The following is a 24,017-nucleotide window of genomic DNA, read 5'->3' as shown; positions in this document are numbered from 1 at the left end:
TCATCAGTGTGCATTCATCTACATAAATTTAGTCTGTATCCTATTTTCTTATTTTGCCAATTTTGTCTTTTAAAAAATATGGACAATGGATTTTCATGTAGTCTAAGGAAAAAGAGAGAAGATAAGTACAGAATTAATACAAATGCCATAAAGAATTTCCAGAATGAAGAAAACAGACAATACCAAAAAGAAAATGGAAGGCCCCAGACTCCTATTACAGAAGCTGGGCCTAGACATAATTGAAGTTTTTATTCCATGGCCCCTATTACAACAGCGCTGCCTCCTCTTTTATCCTACACACATCTCTTGGCAGGCATCCCATAGCTGGATCCACTGAACCCACAGGTCTCCCCAATAATCCTAGTGGAAAAACAAGAGATATTTTATACTATAAATAAAGAACTAAAGCACAGAGTAGTTCTCTGGACAAGGAGTAACCTTTACTTTGGTTCTTTATGAGACTGCACAGTAGTACAACCTGCTACTTACACAAGAATGTTCTTTGTAACTCAGTGGCAGAGCACTTGCTTGCCTACCATGTGCAAGGCACTGGGTTCGATTCTCAGCACCGCATATAAATAAATAAAGGTCCATTGACAACTAAAATTTTAAAAAAAATGTCCCTTAGAGATCTGTCACCTGGGAAGGGTGACAATGATGGAAGCAGAAAGACTCAGGATGGGGGAGGATGGTTAAAAAGCAATGGGAAATTAATGGTATGAACACTGAGGAGTAAATTGCTGATTATGTGGAAACATCAAATCCAAATAAGAAGACTGTAAGTTCATTAAGAGAGACCACTATATAGTCTATAAAACTTTATTAAAATTGGGATTACTTACAAACCATATAATACAAATGAAAAAATACATAAGACATCATTATTTTTTCTTACAGAAAAGTGGGCAAAATGAGACCCACGGCAAAGAGCCATCCCTGATTTTTTTTCTTTCAAACATTCATTAACATTTATTTTAAATATAAATGACAAATCTTTTCTCTAATTAATACTAAGGTATTACCTGTAGGCTAAAATTCACACAGTGATTTCTTAGCCCTGTTATCTCAACACTAATTCCATAAATATGGGAAACTAGCAACTGCACACTGTTAGCAGTTTCTAAAATTCACATTATGAGCTATTCGTTAACATAAGAATGCTGTTCATGCTATAGGAAGGTACAAAAAAAGTGATTTCAACATTTTCAAGTCATCATCAAGAATGTGAAAGAGGAGGATGATATACATGGACATGGGAAAAGGGACACCAAAGCTACACATTTAGGAAGTCTGTGTGACCACTCCCATTCCTGCTAAAGATGCAGGTCAACATTGGCATGAATCTGTTTTTTTTTGTTTGTTTGTTTGTTTTTTAATTTTATTCCCAGCAAGCTCTGGCTTTTGCAAGGTAAGGCACCAAACACCCTTTTACAGGTAGTAACTGTCTAGAATCCAACTCAATAGCAACCTGAATCCATACATCACTAACATACCATCGGGTCACCATAATTGCATAGATTTCTCTAAAGAGGAGAAAATAATAATAGTTTCCGCTACATAGAAAGAGAAATAACAATTTTGGGTGCATTTGTCTAATGCAATGGTTATTTACTTGGTTTCAGTTCCTACATAATGTTAGGGCACAATAAGTCTGTTCCACTGTCCTTTCCTTGGTTCATATAACATTCTTAGCATTTCAATATAGGTTATTATCTAACATGTCAGACCTGAGTCCAAAGGAATACTAGGACATTTAATTTTCTTCCCTCCTACTTCAACTTTCACCACTCAATTCAAAAAAAGTTAGGAACCATTTTTATGCAGGCATCCATCTGAGCCCATCTTTGTGTGTGTGTGTATGTGTGTAACAATAAAAAGATCTGAGGGCCAATTAAATAATCCATTCCTAAGCCTCTTATTTTTTGGATATCAGGACCTGGGGGGACTATCTGGTCTATCTGGATCCTTTAATTCATCAAACCTCTATCAGATATACCCAGTGGAGACTGAGTTAAAGGAAACTTAGTGGACAAAGAGAGGTCTGGCCCCTAGAATGGGATGTACTCTCACAGAATGGTACATGTGGGACCCAAAAAGCTATCATTAGCAGAATTCTCTTTGCAAAAAACTTAAAAATCACAAATTTGAGGGGAGAAACAAAGTACTTTTGTGTGATGAAGACTGATAGGAATTTCTTATTAGAAGGTCCCGGAATGGGTAAGTTTTTCTTGGTTTTGGTAATGTGTTCTGTTGCTCTCACAAAAACAATGAGTGAGGAAGTGAAAGGAAAACATTTTAGGCTAGTTGCCTCTCTGTGTTCCCAGTAATGGGAGTCATGCTCTACACAACTTTGTCAGACCGATTAGAGGCAATAGATTTCCAATGCTGATGAGACCCTGAGCCCCAGAGCCAATCTACAGCTTGATATTTGGCAAGCAAGACGCTGACGTGGCAGCAGACATGGCTCCAATGTCCATCTCACCCCACAGTTATCCCTTCAATCCTTCTTGATGAGATTGGTCTGAGAGATGAGACTGTGCTGAAATTGCAAGAGCTATATAACTGCCAGAGAAAATTAAATAGGGGCTTCAAGTAGTGACTGAGCCAGCAGACTAAGTGGCCATGAGGGAGACAAGAACAGTTCCTAAAGAAGGTTTACAGAGTCAAGCAATCTCCAGGCAGGGCTCTGAAGTATAGTCACACAAGCAGGCAGGGCAAGGACATGCTCCACACCAAAAAAGCACCGTCCTTCACTGTCTGAGAGCAACTCTCATGCTGCAGGGCAACTGTCATTTCCTGCAACTCAGTTCTCAACTACCAGACAGGGAGAAATAAAATAGTTTGATTTTATTCATCTCAAATTCAAGCACAGTGAAAAATTGGTCTTGGTATGGAAACTATAGTTCACAAGGAGTTACTATACAGAAAAGGGAGAGCATTTCCTAACTTCACAATGCCTTTCTCATGAAAATAAAGACATGAGTCAGGAAAAGTCACCTTAGAGGAAAGCTACCACCTCCTTAGGAGTTGTTTTGGGGAAGGCACCAAAATCCCCATAGAGTCCTGAGACCATCCATACAGTTAGAATTACTTCTTCAAATCAACTTATGATCCATATGCTAGATCTCAAAATCTATAAATAAGGTAAGAGAACACTTCAGAGGGTGTGTGTGTGTGTGTGTGTGTGTGTGTGTGTGTGTTTTAATGCTGGGGATTGAACCCAGAGCTTCATACATGCTAGGCAATTACTCTACCATTGAGGTACGTGTCCAGCCCCTTGGAGGTTTTAGTAGTACTTTAGAGGAATAAAATTCTACCATGTACACAATTTACAAAGGCATAAAAGTTTCCCAATATAAAGTTACTTGTACTCTGTGACTTTAAGACATCTGCCCAAATATTGCTCATTTTTCACTTTCTATTATTTGTCTCTTTCTGCCAACTGAGGTAGTTGTCACTTTAGGATAGTTTCAGGCTCCAGGGAACCCTGATGGAAATAATCGACTGGCCACCTGGAGGGGAGACTCAGAGCTGATATTTTAGAAGTTAGCAATGGAGCCTGGGGCCTTTCAAAACTACATGCTAATAGCTGGTCTGAAAAAAATTGTAAAAGCTTTTTAAAAAAACATCTTTCTTTTCCAAGATCAAGATAAGTCAGGAAATCCAATGTTGTGTACCCTCCATGAGTTTCTATCCTCCTGGGTAAAGGAATTACAGCTTTTTCCAAGGTTCAAGGATGAGGATAACAAAGAACCAAGCAAATGACAGATACTTGGGAATTTGCTCCTTCATAAATGACATTGCTGGCCTAAGGGTACTTTCCAATGGCAAAAGAATCTGAAAGTAATAGATTTATATATAACAAAAGGCAGCATGAACCTCTGATGAGAAATGGAATTACAAATAAGTATGGTATTCTTAGGAAAATGTGTCTTCTCCTGATGGCTAAATAGGCATCAGAGGCATAAAGATAACCTGGAGACCTATTTCCTGGCAAGGCATCAAGAAACTTCACAGATGGTTTTAGGGCTTACAAATTAGCCTGAATCAACAAATTAGCCAGAATGGGAGAGTGCAAGGAGTAAGGAAAGACTGAAAGAAATAGATAAAATGGGTATACAAAGGAAGAAAAAGGGAAAGGAGATAATTTCTTGGTTCCATAGCAACTCAATGATATGTAACACATGAGAGGAAAAAAATGGGGTAAACATCATCATTTCTCCTGGCCAGCAGGAATAATGCTAAAAACCAAGGGGAAGAAATGAGACAAACTCTCAACTGTATGAAATAGATCCTTCCTCAAAGGGAAAAAGAGTGCAAGGAGGAATAGGAAGAGAAAAAGGCAAATATATTTTAAAAATGGAATTAAATGTTGAATAAAATAAAAAGTTCAAGAGCTCTTAACTATAGAAGAACCTATAGGCATGTTACTAAAAGCAAGCAGGACTCAGAATATCATGTGTGAGAACTAATTCAAAGCTCAACACAACAGCTCCTAGGGCTTTAATGAATAATCCATAAAAATATCTAGGGGCCAACTGGGCTTATCACTCTGGAGCATTTTCTGGTTCAGGAACATGAGTTTGATATATTTTAAAAAATACATTTGTTTGAAAGACAAGACAGGCGCTGTGACTATAGCTCAGTGGCAGAGCACTTGCCTAGCATGTGTGAGGCACTGGGTTCAATCCTTAGCACCACATAAAAATAAAACAAAATAAAGGCATGCTGCCCATCTACAACTATAAAAAAATAAAAAAACAAGACAGACAAAAATCCATTTTCCTCTCAAAACAGTTAAATCAAAGATTATTCTAAAGTCACTGTAATAAAAGCAGAAAGCGAAGGATGCTCAGACTTATGGATTTCTCTCTGGAAGATGCAGCCTCTAGTCTGAAAGCCCTACTTACAATTCTCATTTTAGAGGACCAGCCAGTGACAGAAATGATCAAATCAACTTTCAAAGAGGAGCTAGAATGCCATGCTGGCTGTGACCTTCCAGTTTTTTTAGAAACAGAAGAGTGGGCTAATAACTTAACAGGTGGAAAGCACACTACCACAGCATTCACTTTGTCCACTCTCCCTCCTTAGGGATCCCACAGAGACTACCACAATCATTCCCAGAGAGATCTACTCAGGCCTCTCATTTAATTTCTGCACTACCCTTCAACCTGCTATAAAGGCCTGTAAGAAATGCACAGTGCTTGCAACACAACCACTGAGGCACCAAATCAGTCTACATGAAAATAAATAACCACCACACTTAAGTCAGGAAATTGTTCTGTGTGGCAATGAGGTGCTGAGAACCTGAGTCCTCCTCCTCCTCCTCAGAAGTTGCTTCCTCATCCTGGGCAATAATGCTCCCTAATCCATATTCCTGTTCATGGACGGAAACTTCATTTGGTGTGAGATGGAAAGAACCTTCTACAAAGTCAGCAAATCTGGAAAAGAGAAGGTAATATTCATTAGGAATCTGCCTTCTGTCCTTTTAAAATAAATAAATAAATAAATATATATATATATATATATATATATATATATATATATTATTTATGTGTTTTAGTTGTAAATGGACACAATACTTTATTTTACTTATTTATTTATTTTTTTTATGTGGTGCTAAGGATCGGACCAAGTGCCTCACACATGCTAGGCAAGTGCTCTACCACTGAGCCACAACTGCAGCCCAGCCTTCTGTCCTTTCAGATTGTCTTTCAATAAGAACAAATCACAACACCTGTTATGTTCACAACTCAAATTATAATAAGTCTAGTCAATATCCCTGTCTTTACTCTGACAGGTAAATGGAGTAAAGCCAGTGACAGAAATGTCATGATCAAATCAACTTTCAAAGAGAGAAAGGAAGGCTGGGATCATAGGCCAACCTTCCCTGCAACCCTATTCTGCTTAATAAGCACTAGCCTATCCTTTTTAGTCACGGAAGTGCTAAGGTTCCTTGAGTCACCATATTCCTGATAAGAGATGATTAGGGGCATTACACAGTTATTTTTGTTTATGGCCCTATAAACTTCATGCTGTGAGGATTCCAAATTGAAGCTTCGCATACTCATTGGTATAACTACTCCCAGACAAAAAGGAAAAGGAAAAAGAAAAAGAAAAAAGAAAAACCAACTCAGGGAACAATGTAAAACTTTCATAGGACAGACATAATATGGAATCATCCCACCTCAGTGTTATAAATAAAAGGTAAGGCAGGTAGTTCCTTGGGGAAAGTGGGGAAAGAGGAAACAGGTTACTGATATAGGTATCTTTCTCTTGACTACCCTTAGATTAACAATAAACAAAGGCCATAAATACAACATGACTATCTATAGAGTATGATCTCTGTTAGAACTCAAGGTCACAATTACCCTGGCTTATCTGGCTAAGAGTTTACCTTTTTGGAGACTGGATTCGAGAAATAGTCTTCCAAGCAGAACAGTCTGGACTGTTACAAAATTCTCGGAGCTCCTCTAAAGCCCTTCGGGTCTCTACCTCTCCTTGTATCCGATATTCTTCTTCTGTCAGGAGACGAGGGGGGACAGGCTTTTCTGTTGCCTTACACATCTTTCTGTGCTCACCAAAATAATATCATGAATCATTAATCAGTAACCTATATTCATCCTTACTTCTAGAGCCCTTCAGCAGACCAAGCATACAGCAGACAATCTGAACATTTTAATAAGAGTCATCACTCCCACTTTTCTTCCATAGACATCCTTAGTTATGATGGATCCTGACATATTAAATTACAAATGAAAAGTCAGAGTAGTCATTATTATTCACTAATGTGAACAAATTCATTTATCTTCCAATAAATAATAAACAAAGTATTTATTTCCTGATAAATAGAAAAACAGCAAGAAAACAATGTTATAATATTGTGGTCTGTTAACTTCATTCCTCAAACTGAAGGTATCACTCTGACTATCTGAAATAGAACAACCACTGATAATCTCAGAATCCATGACCATTTCATATTCACTATGCAAAGTGATAACATGCTATGAATTACATCTTAAAATAAGATTAGGACTTCCAGAGCAATTTGATCCCCAGTATGAAATAACCTGAAATAAGGTAACCTGAGGTCTATGGTATAAAAGTGATATAATTTGCACCATCTAGTGGTAACAGGAACACATAACAATTTACTGGATGCTTTTATATAAAATGATTAGAATAAAAATTTTTAAAGCCTAACAGAGTCTAAAAACATAGTCTCAGGAAGAAACAATGTCAGAGAATAACACAGTGACTTCTCATTAACAAAGAGGCTCTCACAGGGCAACGCCTCTGGATCCTTTTGCTACAAACTGTATCCCACACTGCACTGTGTCAATACAAAGTTATACTGCCTTCCAGTCACCTGTAGGTGATGTACAGCCACTGAATAGGGTACTCCAGGTTCTTAGTACACAGTGCAATGATGATAATGGCAAGGGCAATGTGAGGTATCTGGATGCCGGAATACATGAAACCCAGGCCCATCAGTTGCAAGGTCCAGGTCAGCAGGTTGATACTTCGTTCATTCTCCAAGGGCCCATACTTGTAACATACTGCAAAACTCATGAATCCAACTGTGAGGATGTAGCCTATGAGAAAAGTTATCAGAAGAAATTCTTTTTCATCTATACCTGATAAAGATAATATATATGGGAGCAGTACTAAATTCACTATATAGCATCTACAGAAGCAGGAAACTGGATGTGATCTTTATTGAATTTTTCATTTTTCACTATTAGAAAATATAAATATACACTCACCCACACATATAAACACACACTTATATCTTTAATTTTCTATCCTTTTTCTGTTGTACTATTTGGTTCAAATGAACAATAAAGCTACATGTTGAAAAATTCTGAGTTTACTTTTAAAAACCTAAAATATGAAAATATAGATTAATGACCACATAATTTCTCAAATGATAGACTGAGGGTTTCTATCAGCATAACCAAAAAATTCTCATTTTATGGACAAGATTCACTGCAGTCTTCTTTTGAGGAAACTGGGGGTACCAGTTTGAGGATTGAGTCCAGGGGCACTCTATCACTGAACTACATACATCTCTAGCCCTTTTATTTTTCACTTTGAGACACAGTCTCACTAACTTCCTCAGGCTGGACTTGAACTTGCAATCCTTTTGCCTTAGCTTCCTGAGTCACTGGGATTATAGGCATAGGCCACCATGACCAGCAGCCCTTGTAGTCTTTTATTTCTTAAACCCTTTAAGTCCCATTGTTCCAAATGAGACACCTAAGAAACTTAAATTGGCCGGGTGGCATGGTGGCACATGCCTATAATCCCAGAGGCTCAGGAGGCTGAGACAGGAGGATCACAAGCCAGCCTCAGCAACGGCAAGGTGCTAAGCAACTGTGTGAGACCCTGTAAATAAATAAAATACAAAATAGGGCTGGGGATGAGTGCTCCTGAGTTCAATCCCTAGTACCCATTAAAAAAAAAAAAAAAAAATCCTTAAATTGTGCAAGAAATATACCATTTATGGTAACTTTTGAAATGAATGTTAAGTTTTTACAGTTCTATTCTTTTGAGAAAATAGGTGAATAATTAGAGTATTCTAAAAGATATTTCATATATATGAAAATATATGCAAAATATATGAGCTCTAGATTATTTTACCATACTTTTGTCAATTTCTTTGAAATATACAGAGTTGAAAACTTGGAACTTAATGAGTTAGGTCTTCATGTACTTAAAATATAATTATATTAACAAAGTCAATTTTATCACTTGTCAGAAAGACACTTTTTGTGCAAAGAGAAGTGCATTTATAAATACCAACAAATTAAAATCGTCTCCATAATACCTGCATTTTAATTTAAAATAAGGTAGTAATGGTGGAGATGTTTAAAATAAATGGAAAACTATGATTTTTCAAATTAATCAAATGACACAAACTATTAACTCTTTGTAAGCAGGCAACATCTTTTAATGATCAAATTAACTAAAATAGCCTACAAACATGCAAAAAGAGAAGCAAAACCAACAACACTTACTTAAAAGATACTGCCAGTAACACCTCCAGATCTCTTGTAAATTCTTAAAAACTAGCTGAATGAGGTACAGAGAAAAGGACCAGCCTCCCACCAGGATGACGTAAATGGGACTTTTCTAAGAGAGTAAAAGTGAAAGCAAAAGTTAAACAGACTTTCCATACATAAAAGAAGCAAAATGGAATTATGATTTTTTTTCTTAAAATTCAACCTACTCAAAATGCACAAAAAACACATCTCTTAAAAAGATGTCCTTTATATCTAAAAGGTACAGTCTGCAAGGAACACTAGGAAAATGAGATGCTAAATAACTTAAAAGCCTGGCTATGCAATTAGAAAACAGAAAAGTGACTTTACACTCCCACTGAGCACAGGATTTTAAATAAAGAGAGTTTTGTATATAATCAGGCTTCAAGTTTCATCAAGGAAAGTACCTTTCAGAATCAAGGAAAGAGTAGGGCATTCACTCTGTCATCAATGCAAATTTTCAATGTTCTAAGATTACCTAAGAAAACAGGCCTTCAGCTATTCTGAGTTCATCCCAACTGCGTATGAAGATTCTGCTACTTACCCTGGGCATGAATTTGGATAGTATAAAAATGATAATTAGTAGAGAAGCCACAATTCCCACACTCATCCCTGTGGAATAGTAGAAAACTTGACTCCTGCAGAGAAAAAATTTATTTCATGACTGTTGGTATATACTCTGTACACAGCATTATTGAAGCCAGGGCAACTAACCAGCCAAAGGATTTTTTTTTTTTTAAAGGTATGAGATTAGAGTAGGTATTTACCAAAAACTTGAGGTCAGAGAATTATAAAGACTGATACAATATAGTTGCTGGGAGATTATGAAAATTATTATCAATGAGGTCCTCTCAAATATATCCCCACAATAAATAACTCTGCTTGATCTTCCACTCACATCCCCAATCTCTCTCCCAACCCAATTCTTTTTTTTTTAATTTTTATTTTTAGTTGTAGATGGACACAATACCTTTGTTTTATTTATTTATATGTGGTGCTGAAGATTGAACCCAAGGCCTCCCAGATGCTAGGCGAGCGCTCTACTGCTGAGCCACAACCCTAGCCCCCAACCCAATTCTTATTAAGAATCTCTCTTCTGAGGAACAACTCAGCTTCTCTGGGGAGAAGGAAGGAACAAGAATAGTGCCCAAGTAGACAGTAAAAACTAAAACCAAACTGACTATCCAGAAAGATAAATTAACCTTTCATAGGTCCTAGAACAGAAAGGTCCTACTTCCATTCCAGGTTCTTTCTTCAATTATTTCCCGCTCTCTGTGAGTTTCTCTTAGGATCCCCCAAAGTAAGGAAAAATTTCCACCAACTCCACTTCATTCCAACTTCAAATTTTAATTTTTAATCTTTCATTCACTATTCCACAAATATTTTTTACTTCATATAAACATAATGATGATTCTACCTTTATCCAATGTTTTCTTAGTTATCCATATTTTCTTTGCATCTATACATAACAGTTTCACCTCTCTCAGTAGGTAAAAAAGAAAAGCAATGTACAGCAGCTTATGTTTGTCTCCTTACATGTGAACAGTATGAAACTCATCAACATATGACCCTGTAAATATGAGACCTTGAAGTATTAATTCTAACAGTAAAAAGGATAATGACGGTCACCTTTATAGTAACTGTCTAACTCCTATTAGCCCTCCATGAGTCTACTCAATGGGAGAATGTCATTATTAACATTGCTATTCAAATCAGAAAACAACAAAAATCACAACACATGTTATTTTAAAAATATACAAGCAGGCAACATCTAAAACATATAGGCCTGAAGGGGGGATGGCAGTACTTTTGGCTTTTATGATAAAAGTAAGACCTTTTCAAGCTGTACATTAGCCTTCAAACCTACCTGCTCAATAAGTCTCCACAAAAAAACAACATAAGTCCAAGGAGGAAAATGAGGAAGAGTTTGGGGTCAAATTCTGAAATAAATAAAGATTTTTTTCTTAAAAGGGGAGCCAAACAGTTTAAGGCATTATAGAATAAAAGGCAGTTTTAACATTATTGGTCAGCTACAATAAAATAAATACAAATAGCCCACTTAAACAGCATTGTAAATTCCACACAAAGCCTGGGCACTCTTTCAAAGAGAGAATATAATTAGGTTTCTGCTTAATCTACTTTTCTGAAGATCCTACTTATATTTAAGTATATACCTACTTAAAGCTACCTGCACTAAGGCTCAAAGAGGCTAAGCTTCACTTTGGACCAAATTAGATACAGTGACATAGCACTTCAAGCAATGCCCACAAGAGGTCTCTACCACTCTTTATACCCTTAAGTTACAGCACAGAAGTTAGTAAATGTGCCTAGAACTCTGGATCTGAGCCTCATGTTTCTCTCTGACTGCTTGTCTTGCCCAATCTCCTCCTTTTCTTTGCTACATAGCACTGTGCTGGAAAAAGCTACCTGTCAAATACATCTTGCCCAAGACCAGAGAGCCCAAGCAAAGACCCTTTAATGGCATACTAGAGACTCCTACAGCTTTTACATTCAAGAGCTCTAAATCTACGGGAGGCCCACAAACAGAGCCAGAGGGCTTAGTAAATGTAGAAGGGTACACCGAAAAACAGCTATACCACCATGGAACTCTAGGACTTTGGAAGGGCACAATCTATTTTTGTAGCAAAAACCTAGAAACATGTCTACTACTCACAATATGCCAGGATCCCAGGTAATAACCAGGGAAAACCCAAGTTGGAAAGAACTCAACAAAATCCATCTCCTCTAAAATTTTCTCAGTTATCTTCAGAGAAGGAAAAACATCTCCCAGCTCCACTCTATAACTGCAATGGTCTTTACTTACAGTTCCACTCTTTTTATTTGTGAATTATTAATAATCAATTTTATCTTTCTTTGGTTTTTATTATTTAACCACTAGAATCTTCAAATACAGGACAGCTACCTTTGTCTAGAAGTGTCTAGAAGGCATAAACATAACTGACTCACTATAAGAGTACTATGCATATCAGCTCAGGGCCATTGGCAGTATTAGAAAACGCAAGACTTCACAATTTTAGGAAGGAAGTACTCAGAACGGCCTGAGGTAGTGTTTCGATTCTAGGTCTAAAGACTCTTATGTGGGTGGAGTCTTTGTGAACTATTTGGAGCTATGGTATACTCAAGGCTATAATCAGAACCAAAAGGGAGCCATCTTGGGTGGACTTGTCTGTCTCACTAATTACACCCTCCAGAACTCACTCCCTTCTCAATCTAGAATCCATCAGAAAAACACGGGTGAGACTTACTCCTGGTCACAATGATACTGTACTTGGCGTCCTCTATAATTTCAACTTTGAGGCAGGTTTTTGTGCTGTATAGACCCACGTTGATATAGGTGTCATTCAATTTCTCTTTTAAAAAAGAGGAAAAAAAGTTCCAGATACTGAACTGCTCGAGCTCCTTCAATTTCTCCTCATTGTCCACCTGGGTGACTCGGACCAATGTGGAACTATTTACCCGGATCTGTAACACAAGTAAATCAGGATGAGAAAGAAGGAAGTAGGTTTTTAAAATTTTCACAAATAAAATTTTTAAAAACCCTTAGGTAAATAAATCAGTAGTGGTCAGTTTTCTACAAGGCTTATCAGAAATATAGAGATACAGCAGCTAAAACATAGTTGGGCAAATAACACTGCACATGGCACAGAAAGGAAGCTGTTAGAATGTCTTCTTGCTAACATGATCTGAATCTACTATTAGACCAGAACATAGTGGGGTGAAAGACTCTCAAGCTGAGTTATCAATACAACTATTTATAAGAGATCATACAAAGAAAGGATCTAGAATATTAAGAAAATTACCAGTCATAAACAGCCCCAGAAAACTAAAAATGTTTCCCATAATGACAGGCTGAGAAGTTCAACCTATTGTTGCAAATCACTGATTATGTGTAAATGCTGATTATAATGTACCCCAGATGGAGTATGATTTTTATAAGAGACATTAAAAAAAGAGAATTTAAAAAAGAAAACAAAAACCACAAGCCCACTCATAGGTTTTTGAGGTGAACAACAAATACCCTTATCAGTAACTATACTTGTAGTAGCAGCAACATTTTCAAAAGGACTCATTTTGTTCAATCACTATTACAGCCAGACACTCTTGCTTGCCAGGTGACTTAACAGTGTTATGAAATAAATAAGACCAAAGTCATTTTACCAAGGGGAAACTTCAGCTCAGGTGGTTTATAAAACATCTTTTGTAGAATCAAAATAGAACAGGGGCAGCAAGGCAAGAGTTTACGTCCTGACAGGCATGCCAGTTTCCAGCCCAAAGAAGGCATAAGGGCTTTAAAAAGAGAGAGGTGTGTTTATGTGCATACTGCCAAAAGGAAGAAAGGGGAGGAAGCTTCTTTGGGAAAAGAAGAAAGGAAGTTTACCTCAAAGTCATAGTACTGTAAGCTTCTTAAGGGAGCTGAGATGCCCCTGCGAGGGGCTTCCAAATTATTACCTGTATCCGTGTCCATATATCATGCCACTTTGGGACAAGCACATTTTTATAACAGAACTGTTGGCTGGTACTCATACTATAAACTCGGGATTCCTGAAGCATGATCACATTTACATCAATTCCAGCTTTATGCAAAGAAAGGAAACAAAAATTAAGTATAACAGAACAACCTAATAACTGCAACTCATTTCATAAGAAGAACTAAACTAACCACTTTCTTAAACTTGGAGCTGAAATATCAGCCAGACCGAAACAAAACTAAAATGAAAGAATAAGGCAGAATCTTATTTCTGTTCCATTTAATTGTGTGCATGACTGCGTGCACTCTGGATTAAACCCAGGGCCTCAAGCATGCTAAGCACACAATCTACCACTCAACCCCAAAATTTTATTATTTAAATATTACAAATAGTCATTAACTCAGAATAAGTATTAACTACTATTAAGTGTTTATTAACATAGAGTGCTGTTTCATTTAACCCTCTTAACAGTGCTATATTTTCATAATGCCTAGTTTACAAATGAGGAAACTAATATTGAAGAAAGGTTAAGTAATTTGTCCAAAGTTAGACAGCTAGTAAACAGCCTAATGGTGAGAGTCACAACCAGGTCTGACTACAGCTTTAACCATATGTATCCTGCTTTTCCTGTAATGGGATAACTAAAGTAAGCTAAAGTAACCCCATATGTTGATTTTTCTAGATTCCCTGAATAGGACAAACTAACAGAAGTTTTTTGTTTTTGTTTTTAATAAGTCTTTAAGAAGAAACTAAAAGATTGCAAAGTTGCTGTTTATTCCAGCTGTTTCAAGTTTTAAGAGCAGCCAATATGCAGTCCCTCTGATTTATCAAAATGGAAGATTCTCCCCTCAGTTTGTATTCACCCTTAGCTAATTCAAGGTTTAAGAGTGACCACTCAGCTAGGTGTGGTGGCACATCTGTAATTCCAGCTACTTGGGAGGCTGAGGCAGGAGGATGGCAAGTTCTAGGCCAACCTGGGCAAATTTAGTGAAACCTTGCCTCAAAAATAGAATTTTTAAAAAAGGGTTGGGGATATAGTTCAGTAGTAGAGAGCTTGCCTAGCATGTGCAAGGCCCTGGGCTTAATCCCCACTACAGGGGTCAGAGGGGGGAATGACCAGTTTCCTATACTTTCCCATCCAATTTTGTTCACATTCCTGTTGTAAACACATGCATTTGATTTTTTTTTTTTTCCCCAGTGCTGGAGATTCAATCTAGAGCCTCACACCTGGAGTAAAATCCTCTCCCACTGAGCTGCATCCCCACCCTGTAACTTCTTCCTAAAGTTCTATGTTTTGCATACCAGTTTATCAAATGCTATCAACTGGAAATTTAATTATCACTTTGGTTCTTGATATAGTATAAAGGTGGGGAAATTCAAATAAGCTAGAAAATAAATAAATAAATAATACAAAGATCTTGACCAAACCTTAGAAAGTCAAAATTACACACACACAAAAAGCACTGATGCCTACCACTGAGTCCAAATGGTTTTGGGGTGAAGCTAAGACCAATTTTGATTTCACATTTAGTCTTTTAGCAAAAAAACTACAAAACTCAGAAGAAAACATAGGTGTACATCTTTATGACCTCAGATTAGGTAACGGTTTCTTAGATATAACTCTAAAGTATAAGCAACTAAAGAAAAACTAGGTAAACTGATCTCATAAAACTAAAAACTTTTGTGCTTCACCCAGCACCAAAAAAGAAAACCAACAACAACAAAATATTGCTTCAAAGGACACTATCAAGAAAGCAAAAAGACTAACCCACAAAATCGGAGAAAATATTTGCAATCGTGTATGGTTTAGTATCCAGAATACAAAAATAACTATTACAACTCAACAACAACCCAATTTTTTAAATAAGCAAAGGATGTGTATACATTTTTCCAAAGAAAATACACAAATGTCCAATAAACACATGAAAAGAGATTCAACATCATTAGTCATTAGGGAAATGCAAATGAAAACCACGATGAAATACTATTTCACACCCATCAGAATGGTTATATTAAAAAAGAGATCAATAACAAGTGTTGGTTGATGATATGGAAAAATTGGAACCTCCATATATTGCTAATGGTAATGGAGAAGTTTGGTAGTTGGTAATTGAAAAAGTTTGGTAGTTCCTCAAAAAGTTATCATACAATTCCACTGCTAAGTATATACTCAAGAGAACTGAAAAAATGTATTCACATGAAAACATATGAATGAATGTTCACAGCACCATTATCCAAAACAACCAAAAAGTAGAAACAACCCAAATGTCCACCAACGAACAAACAGATAAGCAAAATGTAGTATATCCATACAATGGATATTATTCAGCCATAAAAAGAAATGAAGATATATGTTACCAGACAGATGAATTTGTTGGGCATGGTAGCATATGCCTACAATCCCAGCGATTTGGGGGGCTGAAGCAAGAGGCTCATACATTCAAGGCCAGCCTCAGCAACTTAGTGAGACCCTCAGCAACTTAACAAGACTCATCTCAAAAAAAAAAAAAAAAAAAAAAAAAAAATTAAAAAGGACTGTGGATGTAGCTCAGCACTTCTGGGTTCAACTCCCAGTACCAAAAGAAAAGATAGAGGACTATGGAAAACATTACACTGCATAAAAGGAATCAGACACACACACACACACACACACACACACAGCCGCCACAGAAAGCCACATATTGTACAATTCTGTTGATACAAAATGTCTAGAAGAAGCAAATCCACAGTGACAGGAAATAGATTAGTAGTTGCCAGGGGCTAGAAGGAGAGGGGAATGGGTAGTATATGGAGTTCCATTTTAGAGTGACTAAAATTTAATGTAATTAGATAGTGGTGATGTTGGCAAAACCTAGTGAAACATTAAAAACCACTGAAGAGAGAATCTTATGGTGTGTAAATTTATATCTCAATTTTTTAAAAAAGTTAGGTCTTTATAAACTATCAATTTCTCACTAGGGTTATTCAATAGTAATTTGGATTTCCCCCAAGTCTTTCCTAAAATGAAGCCTTTTCAAAGGCCTGTTGACACTTATCTCCCTAACAAGCCTACAAATATACTAAAAAAATACCCAGTCACAAATACAGATCAAGTTAATTTTCTTATGAAGAGTGAAGAGTAAGGTTACATAAAACGTTAAACATACTGTATTTACAAATGTGTTGAGGCCTGCAAAAACACTGCAAAGTTAAACAAGAACTGATTACTTTGTTAAAATAATATACAGTCTATTTACAAATCCCTAAGCAAAAACATGCACCTGTGCAGAAAAAGAAAAAAAAAACACACTTATTAATTCTTTCTCTCCCACAGCACCAAGTAATATGACATAACACCTTTCTAAGTCTATTATTACTTTCAAAAGGGTAGGTAGATACAAATAATGCATCAGTACCACAGGGCATTTGAAAAACTTAATGTCGAGAAAAAACATCACTGTTTTTCTTGTGTTTGATTGTTTTGGTGCCAGGGATTAAACCTGGGGCGCTTAACCACTGAGCCATATCCCCAGCCCTTTTTTGTATTTTACTCAGAGACAGGGTCTTGCTAAATTGCTTACAGCTTCTCCAGGTTGCTGAGGCTGGCTTTGAAGGGATCCTCCTGCCTCAGCCTCCCAAGCGCTGGGATTATAGGCACATGGCACCACGCCCAGCACCATCATTTTAACAGTAACGTTAAAGTTTTCCAAAGCCACATTCCTAAAGAAATAAAACTGTCCTATAAGACCCAATGCCAGAATTAATAAAATCTAGTTTTTTCTTTTCCTGAGTCACATACTATTCAAGGGGGGAAAAAATGAATAAATAAATAAACCTCTTCCATAGTAACCTCCAAGAGAAATCAGCACCTTGGCTAGCCATATCCTTGGAAATGAACTGAGGGGGACAATATGACAATTCAGCCTTAGGGAATAATCTGCAGAAACAAGCAGGGACTCCAGATACAGATTAAGTTTTTAGAAATATGCAACTAAACCAAATGACCTTAAATATATTAGTACCTTGTGTTTCCCATAGTAAAATAACATACATCACTTTTCCTTCCCTCCTCAAAGTGAGTTAGCGAGCATGTTAAAAAGCAGAATAAATTAAAGTCAGGCGTATAATTCAGTAGAGCACTTGTCTAGCATGTATGAGGCCCTGGGTTAGATTTCAAGGACTGCAAAATGATAAAAATAAAAACTAGCAAACATGAAAGAGCAGAGCAAATTAAACATTCAGGAAAACACCTTCTGAACCTCCCAGAATTTACTGAATAATAAATTGCTAACTGTGTTACCTATAAAGTACCTATTCAAAGATTAATAATTAGGGGCTGGGCTCAAGTATCCAAAGAGAATGGAGTACTATTTCAAAAGACAGGTAGTAGCACCAGGTAGCAGGGTGCTTAGCTAGCCTGCACAAGGCCTGGGTTCAATCCCAGTTCTGCAAAAAAACAAAAAATAATAAAATCATGTAAAAAGACCAGAAGAGAATGTGATAAAATGGATTACATCTAAATGGAATGAACAATGAGAGTTTTGATTACTTCTTTATGCTTAATTGTACTTGCCAAATATTTAGAACAAATATGTATTACCTTTATAATCAAACATTTCAAAAACATCCAGTGAGGGCTGGGGTTGTGGCTCAGTGGTAGAGCACTTGCCTAGGGCATGTATGACACTGGGTTCAATCCTCAGCACCACATAAAAATAAATAAAATAAAGATATTGTGTCCATCTACAACTAAAAAAATATTTAATATCCAATGAGGGCTGGGGTTGTAGCTCAGTTGGTATAGCATTTGCCTTGCACGCGTGAGGCACTGGGTTCGATCCTCAGGACCACATTAAATAAATAAATAAATAAATAAAATAAAGGTGTCTGTCTACAACTAAAAAAATATATTTTTAAAAATCCAATGAGAAGAAACTAGCTCTTTTTTTTTTTTTTGGTTGGGGGGGGGGGTGCATTACGGATCGAACCCAGGGTATTCTACCACTGAGCTACATCCCTAGCCCTTTTTATTTTAAGAGAGTAACTTGCTAAATTGCCCAGGCTGGACTTGAACTTGCTATCCTTCTGCCTCAGTCTCCCAGTAGCTGGGATTACAGGCATGTGCCACCAGTACACCACTACTACCTATCTTTTGCAATAATACTTCATTCTCTATTACATGATTGCTCTTTGTAGCTGCCACCCACATAATATATCAGGCTGTACAGAAAAAATATCATCCCCAAGTTTACTTTTCTCCAAGCCAAGAAGTTCCTGTTCCTCTCAACAAATCTGCAGGGCTCAATTGCCAGCACCCCAAAGGGAAAAAAAAAAAAAAAGAAACTTCAAAGAGAAAGAAACTTCTGACTGAGTGCTTAATATTTTCTCCTTTCTACAATCCACAATTTCATTTTAGAAGTTCAATCTGATAATAGCCTTCAAATGTCATTGTAGGCCCTGCCTCTGTAAAAGTACATTCCTGGATACTTATTCCCCTCTCCCTAGGGGGAAAAGTTTTCAGAAAGATGCTGCAGTTTGGAACTAGATCTTTGAGTGCTGATATGACGCCTTAATCCTAAATGACAGCTGAAGATAGACATGAACCTAAAAGGAAAAATGAGAGTGCATTGCATGTGTTTACAAGATAAGATTATTTTTACTCTCCTCCGCCGTTTCCACTCCCTCCAGGGGAAGCTTGGAAACCCCACTTATTTTTCTATCATGAATTTAACAAGGGTTAAAGGAAGTTTCTAAAAAACATACTTTAAGATTTCTGGATTCAAGCGAAAAGGTTCCTTCCCAATCCCAAACTAACAGTCCAGTTAGCAGATATCAAACACATGTGTTTGAAGGAATCCATAAATTTCCCAAAACAAACCCATTGATGTTAAATAGCACTAGTATCTTTTTTGGGAAACTGAAGTATAATGACCTCAGGTCCGTTAAATAGGGCAGTTAGGGGACAGGGTCTTAAAAGAGCAGATGTTAAAGTACAGTGTATTTCTGTAAACTCTAAGGACCTATTCAACCGCCCATGCTCCGGCTCCTGACCGCACTGGCTGAGAAGGTGTTTGCTAATTTGCTAAATAAATGTGATCCTCCCTTTCATGAGGCCTCTCCCCCATCCTCGAAAGGTCCCAGGATCTTATTCCTTTTAACCTAGAATCTCGAGAGGACCCCAGCAGCGTGGCAAAGCCCCCACGGCCAATTCTCAGCGCAGGCCTCTTTTTCCAGTGTTCGCCAAAAGATTCCAGGATCCTCCACTCTTGGGGAGCTCCCCAAGACCTCCCAAGGGCCCTAACCCATCAGTCCCGAAGCGGCTTCCCCCGCACCCCGGGCTACTCCACAGAGCCACCGCCCCTCTGCAGAGTAACGGCCCACGCCTTCAGGGCAAGACCCACTTTTCCAAAAATAAACCCTTCCGCCCCCACCCCCAAAGCAGCTGCTGCCCGGGTGGTACCTGAGCCGCAGACCAAGCAGCCGGAAAGGACCAAGAACAGCCGCACTGCCCCACCATCCCCGGCTCCCCAGACCCAGGACCCGGGACCATCAGCCGGCGACACCGCTACTTTGATTCCTCCCGCCATGGTTGCCTTAAGCCGCCTCCTCCTCTCTTGCCTCTCCCCTGCTATTAGCCCCTAACAGGCAGTCCCAACAGCCAGTCAGCTACAAGGCCCTCTCCTAGTCACTAACTTGGAGGGCGGAGCTTCGAGCTCTAATTCCTCCCAGGACCCTAGGAGTCCCGCCCCTTAGCAACTGATGTAAGAGGGCGGGAGAAGCAGCTTTAGCCTATTAGAAAACCGGTTCTCGCCTCACCTTAGCAATGACAACAGGAAGATCCCACCCCTTAACAACATGCTTCCGTTCCCCAGTTTATTTACAAGCGCAATTGATGGCAAGTTTAGCCAATGAAAAATCAGAATTGGCGAAACCTCCTGGACAAAACTTGGTATTTCCATCGAAACTGTGTCAAGTTCCTTCTGCTTTCTTTTTCTTTTTCTTCTTCTTTTTTTTTAACCATGATCTTTTTGTTATAGGAAGCCTATAATCAAGATCTCTTTATGAATAGAGTCTATTCATGTTTTAAAATAAAACGATTTGGCGAAGTGTGGTCTTCTAAAGTCCTAAATGATTTAAAACAGAAATCACAAAAATTTTGTGTTGTCAGGCATAAATGTTAGAGTTTAAAAGTGTGGGGCTGGGGTTGTGGCTCAGCGGTAGAACGCTCGCCTAGAATGTGCAAGGCTGTGGGTTCGATCCTCAGCACCACATAAAAATAAATAAATAAAACAGAGGTATTGTGTACAAATAAAAAATAAATATTAAAAAAAAAATGTGGCCATATGTCTGGGGATGTAGTTCAGTAGTGGAATACCATCTTAATACATGCAAAGCGTTGATTTGGTCCCCACCAACACAAAAATGTCATAGGGATTTTTTTTAAATAATGTTTAATTCAAAACAAAATTAATTTGAGAATTAAGAAAAGGTCTCTTTACTATTGCTATTTAAGCCAAAGATAGCATGTACAAATATGCGACAGCAAATCCCTCTATAATACACAACTAAACTCACCAATTTAAAAAGCATAGAAAGGGAAAAAAAAAAAAAAAAACAGCAGCAGTCCAGGACAAGAGGCAAGGAATCCCATAGGATCTAATAGTTGTAGATAATAAAACTGGACACAAAGGAGCCAAGTGAGTTCAGAAATTCAAGGACAGGGATAACTTCTGAAGAAGATTCAAGCTTTCAAAACAGGAAGGTTTTTTGGGTTGTTGTTGTTGTTTTTTTTTTTTTTCTGTCTTTTCTTTTTTTGGAACTGGGATTGAACCCAGGGCTTCGGGTATACAAAGAAAGTTCTTTGCCACTAAACTACATCCCAGCCCATCAAAACAAGGAAGTTTTAAAAATTCCAAATGTCCTGAGCTATGGACAAGAAATTACATTCTCATAAAACGTTTAGGCCAACCGTACTGCAATGTTCATCCTGTCTCATAGAAACACACAACAGATGACCAAGAGAGGTCAATATCAAAAGCAATAAATCACACTTATATTTACATGTACCCTTGCTATCATCTGATGAAAATGGTAATTTACTTCTGTGGTATTCCTCTTCAAAACTCATAACAGGGTTGGGGATGTCACTCAGTGTTAGATTGCTTGCCTAGCATGAATGAGGCCCTGGGTTCAATCCCCAGCATTGCAAAAACAAATAATAAAAACTAGTTAATACCAGTCTTAATCAAAAGAAAAATATTGCACAAATTCCAGAAGGACAGTAATCAAAAATGCTCTTCAAAACTATCAAGACCATGGGCTGATGTTGTAGCTCAGCGGTAGAGTGCCCGCGTAGCACATGCGAGGTGCTGGGTTTAATCCTCAGCACCACATAAAAACAAATAAATAAAATAAAGGTATTGTGTCCCACTATAACCAAAAAATAAAATATGAAAAAAAATATCAAGGGGCTGGGGTTGTGGCTCAGCGGTAAAGCACTTGCCTCTTACGTGTGAGACCCTGGGTTCGATCCTCAGCACCACATAAAAAAATAAATAAACAAAATAAAGATATTGTGCCATGTATAACTTAAAAAATATATTTTTTTAAAGAGAGAGTGAGAGACAGAGAGAATTTTTTTTAATATTTATTTTTTAGTTTTCAGCGGACACAACATCTTTGTTTGTATGTGGTGCTGAGGATCGAACCCGGGCCGCACGCATGCCAGGCGAGCGCGCTACCGCTTGAGCCACATCCCCAACCCCTAAAAAAAAGAAATATTTAAAAAAATATTAAGATCATCAAAAACAGGGAGTCTTGAGAAACTGTTCAAGACAAGAGGAGCCTGAATAGAATTAGAATTAAAAGTAATGTGGGGAGGTTGGGTTTGTGGCTCTATGGTAGAGGTCTTGCCTAGCACATGTGACGCACTGGGTTCTATCCTCAGCACTACGTTAAAAAATAAAAATAAGGGCTGGGGATGTGGCCCAAGCGGTAGCGCATTGGCCTGGCATGTGTGCCGCCCGGGTTCGATCCTCAGCACCACATACAAACAAAGATGTTGTGTCTGCCAAAACTAAAAAATAAATATTAAAATTCTCTCTCTAAAAAAATAAATAAATAATAAGAATAAAAAAGTTATAAAACTTAAAAAAAAAAAACTTAATGTGGTATTATGGGTAAGATTTTTGGACCAGAAAAAAAGAAAGGTAAAAATAAAACTAAGGAAATATGAACAAACTACAAACTTCAGTCAATAATAATATATGAATAACTGACTATGGTGATGCTCACCTGTAATCCCAGTTACTCAGAAGACTGAGGCAGTAGAATAGCAAGTTCAAAACCAGTCTGGGCAACTTAGCAAGACCCTGTCTCAAAAAATAAAACGGGCTGTGAATGTGGCTCAGCGCTAGAGTTCCTATGGATTCAATCCCAAGTATCAAATTTTTTAAAAAGGACTGGGGATATAGCTTAGTGTTACAGTGCCCCTGGGTTCAATCCTCAGTATTATAATAATAATAATAGTAAATGAATAATATTTTACTAATGGTGGAAAATATACCATGCTAATGTTGAATAGTAATAGGGTAAATAATGGGAACCCTCCCCTCGTGGTGGCGCAAGCCTGTAATCACAGCAGCTCCAGAGGCTGAGGCAGGAAGATCACTGAGTTCAAAGCTAGCCTCAGCAAGTAAGACTAAGCAACTCAGTGAGACCCTGTCTAAATGAAATACAAAATAGGATGGGGATATGACTTAGTGGTTGAGTGCTCCTGAGTTCAATCAACGGTTACCGGCCCGCCAACCCCCCCCCCCCCCACGGGAACTCTCTGCACTCTTTTCAATGTTTCTGTAAGTCTTAAAGTCTAGTAAAACGCATGTGTGTATATGTATATTTTATATATATTTCAGAATACTATTATGTACAAATATATAATTCACATACACTTACATAAACGCACACACACTCCATTTTTTCTTCCACACCATTCAGAGCTTGCTTTTTGGTTTTGACTAAAGGCAAATTAATTTCAGGTTTAGGAACTAATTCCAAAAGATCATTAACTACTGATTATTAAAATGTGTAAATGAGGTATACAGTAATGATATTAGTGGTCCACAAACATATCACACCTTATCACACAAATGACTGCTGTTGGTTCAATATAGTACTTCAATGCTTATAATACCAGTGACTCCAAAAGCTGAGCCAAGAGGATCTCAGGTTCAAGGCCAGTAATTCCAGCAGCTCTGGAGGCAACTTAGGGATACCCCCCACACGTATACACCTCCATCTCAAAATTTAAAAAGTAAAATAAAAAGGGTTGAGGGTGTCACTCAGTGGCAAAGCACTTCATTCCCAGTACCAAAAGACAAAGAAAAAAAAGGAGTAATTTAAGAAGTTTTTTCCCTTATTTTAATAACGAGGACACCACTCAAAACACTTTGAGATTCACCTTCAAAATCTATGTAGCACAAGCTGCAATGAATATTCATTATCT

General features: G+C 37.6%; 1 protein-coding gene across 4 annotated transcripts; it reads right to left on the bottom strand.

The window, feature by feature from the left end:
* Positions 1–803: 803 nt before the first annotated feature.
* Nemp1 (nuclear envelope integral membrane protein 1) lies at positions 804–20,148 on the bottom strand. Of its 4 annotated transcripts, none has more exons than XM_015483160.2 (9): positions 19,974–20,148; positions 13,515–13,639; positions 12,311–12,527; positions 10,912–10,984; positions 9,589–9,682; positions 9,021–9,135; positions 7,370–7,595; positions 6,398–6,571; positions 804–5,441 (listed from the first exon to the last, which is right to left on the bottom strand). In XM_015483160.2, exons 1-9 carry the CDS (start codon positions 20,098–20,100, stop codon positions 5,264–5,266), a joined length of 1,329 nt encoding a protein of 442 aa, XP_015338646.1. In that variant the 5' UTR covers positions 20,101–20,148; the 3' UTR covers positions 804–5,263. The 4 variants fall into 4 exon arrangements, with proteins under 4 accessions (XP_015338646.1, XP_048662860.1, XP_048662859.1 ...); XM_048806903.1 differs by having other exon boundaries at positions 13,444–13,639; positions 19,974–20,113; XM_048806902.1 differs by lacking the exon at positions 13,515–13,639 and having other exon boundaries at positions 19,974–20,083.
* Positions 20,149–24,017: the final 3,869 nt, after the last annotated feature.

The sequence above is a fragment of the Marmota marmota genome, unplaced genomic scaffold (assembly GCF_001458135.2).
Source record: "Marmota marmota marmota unplaced genomic scaffold, marMar, whole genome shotgun sequence".
Taxonomy (NCBI): domain Eukaryota; kingdom Metazoa; phylum Chordata; class Mammalia; order Rodentia; family Sciuridae; genus Marmota; species Marmota marmota.
This window is presented reverse-complemented; position numbering and strand designations above follow the sequence as displayed.